General features: G+C 31.7%; 1 protein-coding gene across 1 annotated transcript in view; it reads right to left on the bottom strand.

Moving 5' to 3' along the window:
- Positions 1–7,321: 7,321 nt before the first annotated feature.
- LOC134684950 (uncharacterized) overlaps positions 7,322–10,605 on the bottom strand; it is a 74,098-nt gene continuing 70,814 nt past the window's right edge. The window contains exon 19 of the mRNA XM_063544272.1: positions 7,322–8,462. Within this exon, the coding sequence (XP_063400342.1) occupies positions 8,128–8,462 (335 nt within the window). The 3' untranslated portion in view covers positions 7,322–8,127. The remainder of the gene's footprint in view (positions 8,463–10,605) is intronic.

Raw genomic sequence — 10,605 nt, 5'->3', positions numbered from 1 at the left:
ATATCTACAATCATATACAAAACTGTGATACATAATGGGATTCTTTATCAGGCATTAATATATCTTAAACAGCAAAATATTAATTTAAGCAACATTAACACACATAATTCCAGAAGAGCGACCAGGCTCGCACAGGCCTATTAGTGTATGTTTGTTGATATCATTTGCAAGGCTTTAGAAAAGAATTTAAAAAAATGATACAGTTTATAATGTTATCATTACCATGAGTAATACTTTTGTGATTTTTACATCCAAAAAACTTGAAGTTATAACAGTTAAAAATATCGACCTCAGTAGTTGGTTAAAATTGACAAAATACATTTCAGACTGACAAATTCATATAAAAACTCAAAAAATGTCTATACATTATATGTGTACTTCAACTTCTAATGTGAAAGGTGTATTCAGATTAGGATTTCACAATCACATTTGTAACACATTTTTTTGGTGGTTTTAGTTTTAAGTTTTCATGTGTTTTGAGAGAAAACATAATGCTGGTATCATTGCTGTCATATGTGTCAGATCTTCAGATTGTGTGAACCATTTTTATAAACGGATGAACGATTGCAAAGGAAAAGGTCTAGTAAGACCCCTTTTTGGCCCCATTATATAGCAGTTTTAAAAAAAAATTAAAAAGTAAACTTTTAGGTATTCATTTGAAGGTAAAATGCTTCTTCGACATAAATATGGGCTGTTTTTGACATAACTATTCACATTTATCGGATATTGGCATCATTAAGTATGCTAAATTACTTAAAGCTTCACAACTTGAACATTTTAGTCAAATTTGAGACGGTTTTCGTCTTAAATGAAAGTGGCCGCACTTGTGTTCATTCTAAATATTGAAATGTAAGTTGCATTTCTTGATAATCCATAACATATATAAAGGTTGAGGATGAACACGGATGCGGCCACTTTCATTTTTGACAAAAATATCTGAAAAATGACATTTTTGGCAAATTTGATAGATTGTTCATATCTCAGCTTGAATCGGAGCGTTTTTAATGACCAAACCAGTTAAAATCTTTCAAATAAACTAATTGAATCAACTGAAATAGACACTTAGATGTTTAAAAAGTGTCCAAAATCTTTTGTCTGATAACCCTGTAATTTGAGACCAAAATCGGCCAATACTGAACCAACTCCTTTTGTGAAAAAAAAACCCAAACGTTCCACCAGAGACCGTTGACGTCATCGTACGCCCCAAGAAACGACGAAAAACCTCAAAACACGTAGTAGCTTGTCACATTAGAGACACATGACAATACATAAGGGAAATATTCACAACATAAAGGTGTCGGCAATTCCTGTTACCCGATACCATGGTTTTTGCGACTGGTGATCAAACAACGCAAAATGATTATGCTGGAAAATTGACACTCGGACCATATTTGTGTTTTAAATCGTGAATATTTACATACAAGGAATAAACTGTATAGATTTTTGTGGTTCGTTCTGATTACATTGTACTCTGTTGATACAATCATTCTGACAGAATCACACCTATTTTACTAAGAGCAATGTACGTGAGTATGCATGTTTGTAAACACTCATTCAATATATTGCGACGCATTATGATTCTATAGATTGAACTTCATCTAGATATCTTTGTAAATAGCAAGCACAAAATACTTTCGACACGCTTTGCCTATCTTCGAATTCATTGATATTAATGAGATGCAAGCATTCATGAGGGTCAGGTGAGGATTAAGGAATTTTAAAAGAGGTTGATGCCCAATAAAGCTAACCTTTTCAGATATACTAACAAAATGTAAGATATATGCGAGTTAGTTACTCACTAAGTGTATTCCATATTGGACATTTTTGTCAGTATGTACTGGCTTAATTATCCCGTTTCAAGCACATTTTAATAAACTTTAAAAAATTATACAAAAGAGAGATATTTAACAGTAGTTAACGCTTCTCACCTTCTGAAGTAGGCTTTGTGCTGATCAATCAAGTTTTCTATGTTGTGTGTTAGAGGCTGTTAAAAATATCTTGTGCTAGTATCACAAGCCCAGTAGTCAGCACTTTATAACTTTTTTGGATTCGAGCGTCACTGATGAGTCTTTTGTAGACGAAACGCGCGTCTGGTGTATATACTAAATTTAGTCCTGGTATCTATGATGAGTTTATTTACAACCACTGGGTCGATGCCACTGCTGGTGGAGATTTATTTCCCCGAGGGTATCACAAGCCCAGTAGTCAGCACTTTTTTGTGCTGATATGAATTTTCATTGATATGGTTATATTTATAAATTTACTGTTTACAAATTTTTGTATTTTTTGAATAACTAAGGCTTTTCTACCTAAGGCATAGATCACCTTAGCTGTATTTGGCAAAACTTTTAGGAATTTTGGTTCTCAATGCTCTTCAACTTCGTACTTTATTTGGCCTTTTTAACTTTTTTGGATTCGAGCGTAACTGATGAGTCTTTTGTAGACGAAAGACGCGTCTGGCGTATATACTAAATTTAGTCCTGGTATCTATGATGAATTATTTACAACCACTCGGTCGATGCCACTGCTGGTGGAGATTTATTTCCCCGAGGGTATCGCAAGCCCAGTAGTCAGCACTGTTCTGTGCTGACATGAATTGTCATTGATATGGTTATATTTATAAATTTACTGTTTACAAATTTTATATAATTTTTTTGAATTAGTAAGGCTTTTTCTACCTTAGGCATAGATCACCTTAGCTGTATTTGGCAAAACTTTTAGGAATTATGGTTCTCAATGGTCTTTAACCTTTATTTGGCCTTTTTTTTTATTACTTTTTTGGATTCGAGCGTCACTGATGAGTCTTTTGTAGACGAAACGTGGGTCTGGCGTATATAAAAAATTTAGTCCTGGTATCTATGATGAGTTTATTTGCTATTAACAAAGATATCTCGATGACGTTCAATCTATAGAATCATAAGCAGACATGCTGACAAAGTCATTGCCAAAAAAGACGACAAAACAACAGACAAATCCGACTTAACGAGATTGAATATGCTTTTGGGATATTCACCTATGTATTACTTGATATTTTTTGTTATTGACATCTTCGTTTTTAAGGTGAATAAGACTATCAATAAACTCATCATAGATACACACATTGTTGTCAATATAATTGAATTATATTTGACTGTCATAAAGGTAAAATGTTTAGCTAGCTATAAAGGGAGATTTAATCCACCATTGTCTACACAAGGAAATGTATGTTCCAAGTAAGTCAATATGACAGTTGTTTTCCATTCGTTTAATGTGCTTGAGCTTTTGTTGTTGTCAATTGATAAGGAACTTTCCGATTCAAAGTTTTTTTGAGTTTGGTATTTTTTGATATTTTACCTTTTACTTTTAGTTTGCATGTAGAATACGCTGCTTTTGTGATAGGTTGGTCTGTTAGGTAGACCGTGTCGATTTCTTTTTTTTATTGGCCAATCGAATAAACATGATAAATACGAACATTTATTTTCTATGTTTTTAAATAAAGATTCATCAACAGTTTATACATACAGATACATGTATATATACAAGTATAAGATACTACTTAAACACAAAGTGCTAAAATAAGCACATCAAAAATACAATGCAAATCTTAATTTTTCAAGATATGTATACACATGATAAACATGATAAAGTCACTTAATCTGGTTAAAGACTTTTATTTACACGTTTGAGATGATTGAAGACAAGAAGAAATATATAACGCATGAATTTAATATTATGAAATTCTTTTAAATATTGCCAAACCTTTTCTGACAAGATCATAGAATATATGAACATTCAAATGTTTATGTAGCATCAATAAAAATAGCTTATTTTATACATGAACTTACGAATGCGTCGGAGAAATAACTATACACATTATTGATATTGGTGATAAAATGAAAAAGTTTTGTTTTAAATAATTCCATTTATACTTACAAACTCGACTTCTTTTTACTGAAAGCCAGACGTGCAAAACAGAAAACTTCTTATAAAAAATTCCAGGTTAATCATTATGTACGTCAATGTGTGTTTCGGATATAGAAATCATCAGTGAAATTCGATTAAAAGTATCATAGGCCACAAGCACACATTTTAAAACATTTAGGCAAAACACCTAATGCAAAATATAACAAGAATGTGTCCATAGTACAAGGATGCCCCACTCGCACTATAATTTTCCATGTTCAGTGGACCGTGAAATTGGGGTCAAAACTTTGATGTGGAATTAAAAGTAATAAGATCATATCATAGGGAACATGTGTACTAAGTTTCAAGTTGATGTGACTTTAACTTCATCAAAAACTACCTTGACCAAAAACTTAAACCTGAACTTCGCACTATAATTTGCTATGTTCAGTGGACCATGAAATTGGGGTCAAAACTAAAATTGGGCATTAAAATTAGAAAGATCATATCATGGGGAACATGTGTAATAAGTTTCAAGTTGATTGGACTTCAACTTCATCAAAAACTACCTTGACCAAAAACTTTAACCTGAACTTCGCACTATCATTTTCTATGTTCAGTGGACCATGAAATTGGGGTCAAAACTATAATTGGGCATTAAAATTAGAAAGATCATATCATGGGGAACATGTGTAATAAGTTTCAAGTTGATTGGACTTCAACTTCATCAAAAACTACCTTGACCAAAAACTTTAACCTGAACTTCGCACTATCATTTTCTATGTTCAGTGGACCATGACATTGGGGTTCAAAACTATAATTTGGCATTAAAATTAGAAAGATCATATCATTTGAAACATGTGTAATAAGTTTCAAGTTGATGTGACTTCAACTTCATCAAAAACTACCTTGACCAAAAACTTTAACCTGAAGCAGGACGAATGAACGGACGAACGAACGAACGGACTAACGAACGAACGGAGGCACAGACCAGAAAACATAATGCCCCTCTACTATTGTAGGTGGGGCATAATAAAACAATTATCACTGATCTGTTTGTATTTACACACCTGTTTTCTGATTGATGAAAGATAAGTACATTTGACAGAACAGATGTATTATGTTAAAAACATTAGTTGTTGAAAACCATGTTATGTAGTAATGACTATACTTCCATAATAAGTAAATATCGTTGCATTTTTGTTCAAAACTATATTAATGATAAGACATTTTAGTTTACAAATGTACATTTTAATGCAGCTGATGGATAACTAACCATGTACAACAAGCTACTGTAAAAAAATAAGAAACCATGAAGGACAACATCCTGTCTCCGAATTAGTTTTTTTTTATTATAACATACTTTATAATTCATTAGACTTAACATTTAGACCTCAATTGACTATTTAATTAACATTGACAAGGTTTAAGATTACAATGCAATGTTTTAAATGAACTAAAATCAGTAAAAATCAAATTGCAGCAATGAAGGTTATTCAACATTTATCAACCATAGGCTCCGCAGGGCGTAGCTTTATACGACCGCAGAGGTTGAACCCTGAACGGTTGAGGCAAGTATGGACATAACATTCAAGCTGAATTCAGCTCTAAATTTGGATTGTGATTAAATAGATGACACAGCATGGGTTTCTGACACAGAATGAATGTGTTCTAATGAAATTGAAATTTTTGTTTTCTCTTAGAGCAATTCACTATGCTGTTGAATATTATTCCTCTCAAAAAAATGTTTGAAGAAATTTTCTTTTTATTTATGAAATTTCAAATGAGAAAATTGAACCCATTTTTTTTAATCACATCCCCCTTTCCCTTATTCCAAAACTTATCTCAATTAAAATTTCTAATTGAGTTTGCAACAATTACTACTCATTTAAATACATCATAAAATATTAAGATGTAAAAAAACTGCTTGTTATCACTGAATGGTAAAGATTATTTTAATTTATCAGTTGGTAGTAAAAAGTGAATATACATTGTATATTGTATATATAACAAAGATTTAAGTTGATTCTGGACAAAGAAAGATAACTCCAAATAAAAAAAATTCTTACAATTAGATATTTCTTGCTTACTATTCTGGACAAAGAAAGATAACTCTAATTAAAAACAAAATTGCTATTTCACAATATTTTGCAATAAGATATTTCTTGCCATTGCGCAATACTGTGCAATTGAAAAGACTTGCTATTGCACAAAACTTAATATAATAATTTAAGATCCTGATTTGGACCACCTTGAAAACTGGGCCCATAATCAAAAATCTAAGTACATGTTTGGATTCAGCATATCAAAGAACCCCAAGATTTCAATTTTGGTTAAAATCAAACTAAGTTTAATTTTGGACCCTTTGGACTTTAATGTAGACCAATTTGAAAACAAGACCAAAAATGAGGAATCTACATACACAGTTAGATTTGGCATATCAAAGAACCCCATTTATTCAATTTTTGATGAAATCAAACAAAGTTTAATTTTGGACCCCGATTTGGACCAACTTGAAAACTGGGCCGATAATCAAGAATCTAAGTACATTTTTAGATTCAGCATATCAAAGAACCCAACCGATTAATTGTTTGTCAAAATCAAACGAAGTTTAATTTTGGACCCTTTGGACCTTAATGTAGACCAATTTGAAAACGGGACCAAAAGTTAAAAATCTGCATACACAGTTAGATTCGGCATATCAAAAAACCCAATTATTCAATTTTGATGAAATCAAACAAATTTTATTTTGGACCTTTTGGGCCCCTTTTTCCCAAACTGTTGGGACCAAAACTCCCAAAATCATTACCAACCTTCCTTTTATGGTCATAAACCTTGTGTTTAAATTTCATAGATTTCTATTTACTATAAATACTAAAGTTATGGTGCGAAAACCAAGAAAATGTTTATTTGGGTCCCTAATTCCTTAACTGTTGGGACCTAAACTCCCAAAATCAATACCAACCTTCCTTTTGTGGTCATAAACATTGTGTTTAAATTTCATTATTTTCTTTTTACTGAAACTAAAGTTATTGTGCGAAAACCAAGAATAATGCTTATTTGGGCCCTTTTTTGGCCCCTAATTCCTACACTGTTGAAACCAAAACTCCCAAAATCAATCCCAACCTTTCTTTTGTGGTCATAAACCTTGTGTCAAAATTTCATAGATTTCTATTAACTTAAACTAAAGTTATAGTGCGAAAACCAAGAAAATGCTTATTTGGGCCCTTTTTGGCCCCTAATTCCTAAAATGTTGGGACCAAAACTCCCAAAATCAATACCAACCTTCCTTTTGTGGTCATAAACCTTGTGATAAAATTTTATAGATTTATATTCACTTTGACTAAAGTTAGAGTGCGAAAACTAAAAGTATTTGGACGACGACGACGACGCAGACGACGACGCCAACGTGATAGCAATATACGACGATTTTTTTTTCAAAAAGTACAAATAGTATATTGTATCAAGTTATGATAGTTCCCTTACAGAGAGAGAACATATATAGATGGATATGTATATACACAGGAAGAGGAGTGATATTAGCAATCTTTTGCAAACAATTTCAATCTAGCATTGTGCTTTTAAATGTAAAAGCACAGGTTGATCTCATCCTGTCATCTAGTAAATGGTTTTATTAAATAAAACGAATGCATATTATTTCAAAGTAAATAGATTACTAAACGCAGCAAATTTACTCACTTATGGCATAACAAAAAATAAACTTGGTATTTGTGAACGAGTTTATACAATCACCATGTTTATACTACTTAGGCTGGATGTTTCGTTAACGGGCTAACACCAGCTAGATAGTCAACAATTCTCTGTTGTCATGAACTTTTATTTCTTTGAATTGCGTGTTAACAAAAGTCTAAAATTATCAAAAGCACTAAGGTTTGTACCCCTAGTTGAAGGTGACCTTAAAAATAACTGTTGCAATTATTTTTATTTCCAATATTTATATCTAAATATACTGACTATACATGGCATGACTCTTTCAAAATGATGACATCTATTTAGGATTGAAAAGGTAGATTTCTACATACAATGTATATTAACTTTTTCTTCCCATGATATGCACACAGAACATGTGCTTTATATAACAGATTGTTATCACTAGTATATTGTGATTCATTCACGTTGATCATTTAAGTGATCAACTCATTGAACACTGGATTGGCAATATCCGGTTGATTGTTTACAACTGTCTTTAACTTGTTGTGTACAATATTTTTGTCTTGAATTATTCTATTTATAGCATGTATGAAGAGTTGACATATCTCTAGTTGTAACTGCTGTGTATTCTATTTCATCTGCAAGATCAGCATACACGCAGTCTTTTCGTAGAGCTCTGAGAAACTCAATATATCCCTGCTCATTTATACGTAACAGTAAAGTTATTAATGTCCTGTTCTTTTCCTGCGTGGTTTTACCAGATTCTATCTTTTCCCCATCATCAACTGAGATCACATCTTTTGATATTAGATGATCTACTATGCTCTCGTGCTGTATACCAGTGATGACCTTGAGGAAATTCTTCTGTAGTCGAACTTTATACAAGGGAATATTCCAGTCTGATAAGCCTACAAAATATAAAAAGTTTCTCAAAAGTGACTAAAATATAAAAAAAATCAGTCTTGGTGAATAATTGGACTATTATACTAACAGGACTGGAAACTGATCGGTCTGTTGAGATTTTATTGTCCCGATAGCGGATTATCATTTTTTGTTTTGATTGACAGCTTATTGTGTCATGTGGTTTATTAGCCCTCGATACATGTAAACATTTTATTTCGACGAACATGTCAGTATGTGTATACTGTTTAAATAAGTGGTTTTAAAATTTTAAAAATATAATTAAATGAACAAATAAATTAAAAATAATATTATTATTTAAAATTATTATAACAAATTAAATATAATTACAAGAAAGACATGTTTTATATGGGAATGCACTAATAATAGTAATGCCGATTTAAAACTAGGAATTCAAAGTTAAATTCTTCTTTATTTCAACATTATCATCGAAGTTCTTTTGAAAGTTAACTAATTTCTTCATTAATAAGTAGTAAATTAGTGCTGTTGAAAACAAATATGGTTGAAATGGCGGCACTTTACTTGATTGCTAAGAAAACAATGTTAGGAAGGTTGATAGATCTTAATTACTCTTAATAAAAACAGTTACCCAGGTCTCATAAAATATTGTCATGGCTTCATTGTTTCAAAATTTCGTATTTACACATAAATTTCTAACCAGATGCTTCGCAGGGCGTAGCTTTATACGACCGCAGAGGTTGAACCCTGAACGGTGGGGGCAAGTATGGACACAACATTCAAGCTGGATTCAGCTCTAAATTTGGATTGTGATTAAATAGTTGACACAGCATAGGTTTCTGACACAGAATGAATGTGTTCTAATGAACTTAAAATTTTTGTTTTCTCTTAGAGCAATTCACTATGCTGTTGAATATTAATCCTCTCAAAAAAATGTTTGAAGAAATTTTCTTTTATTTATGAAATTTCGAATGAGAAAAATTGAACCCAATTTTTTAATCACATCCCCCTTTCCCTTATTCCAAAACTAATCTCAATTAAAATATTCTAATGGAGTTTGCAACAATAACTACTCATTTAAATACATCATAAAATATTAAGATGTAAAAAAACTGCTTGTTATCACTAAATGGTAAAGATTATTTAAATTTATCAGTTGGTAGTAAAAAGTGAATATACATTGTATATTGTATATAACAAAGATTTAAGTTGATTCTGGACAAAGAAAGATAACTCCAATTAAAACTAGAGGCTCTAAAGAGCCTGTGTCGCTCACCTTGGTCTATGTGCATATTAAACAAAGGACACAAATGGATTCATGACAAAATTGTATTTTGGTGATGGTGATGTGTTTGAAGTTCTTACTTTACTGAACGATTTTGCTTCTTACAATTATATCTATCATGAACTTTGCCCATTAGTAACAGAGAACTATATTTGGTAAAAATTTACATATAAATTTACCAAATTAATGAAAATTGTTAAAAATTGACTATAAAGGGCAATAACTCCTTAAGGGGTCAATTGACCATTTAGGTCATGTTGACTTATTTGTAGATCTTACTTTGCTGAACTTTATTGCTGTTTACAGTTTATCGCTATCTATAATAGTATTCAAGATAACCAAAAACGGCAAAATTTCTTTAAAAATTACCAATTGGAGGGCAGCAACCCAACAACCGGTTGTCCAATTCAGCTGAAAAATTCAGGGCAGATAGATATTGACTTGATTAACAATTTAACTTCTTGTCAGATTTGCTCTAGATGCTTTGGTTTCATAGTTATAAGCAAAAAACTGCATTTTACCCCTATGTTCTATTTTTAGCCGTGGCGGCCATCTTGGTTGAATGGCCAGGTCATCGGACACATTTTTCAAACTAGATACCCCAAAGATGATTGTGGCCTAGTAGTTTCAGTGGAGATTTTGTAAAAGATTACTTAGATTTATGAAAAATGGTTAAAGATTGACTATAAAGGGCAATAACTCCTAAAGGGGTCAACTGACCATTTTGGTCATGTTGACTTATTTGTAGATCTTACTTTGCTGAACATTATTGCTGTTTACAATTAAAAATATCTCTATCTATAATAATATTCAAGATAATAACCAAAAACAGCAAAATTTCCTCAAAATTACCAATTCAGGGGCAGCAACCCAACAACAGATTGACC

Source organism: Mytilus trossulus, chromosome 9 (genome assembly GCF_036588685.1).
Source record: "Mytilus trossulus isolate FHL-02 chromosome 9, PNRI_Mtr1.1.1.hap1, whole genome shotgun sequence".
Lineage (NCBI taxonomy): Eukaryota > Metazoa > Mollusca > Bivalvia > Mytilida > Mytilidae > Mytilus > Mytilus trossulus.
Note: the sequence above shows the minus strand (reverse complement) of the source record. Positions and strands in the feature narration are given on the sequence as shown.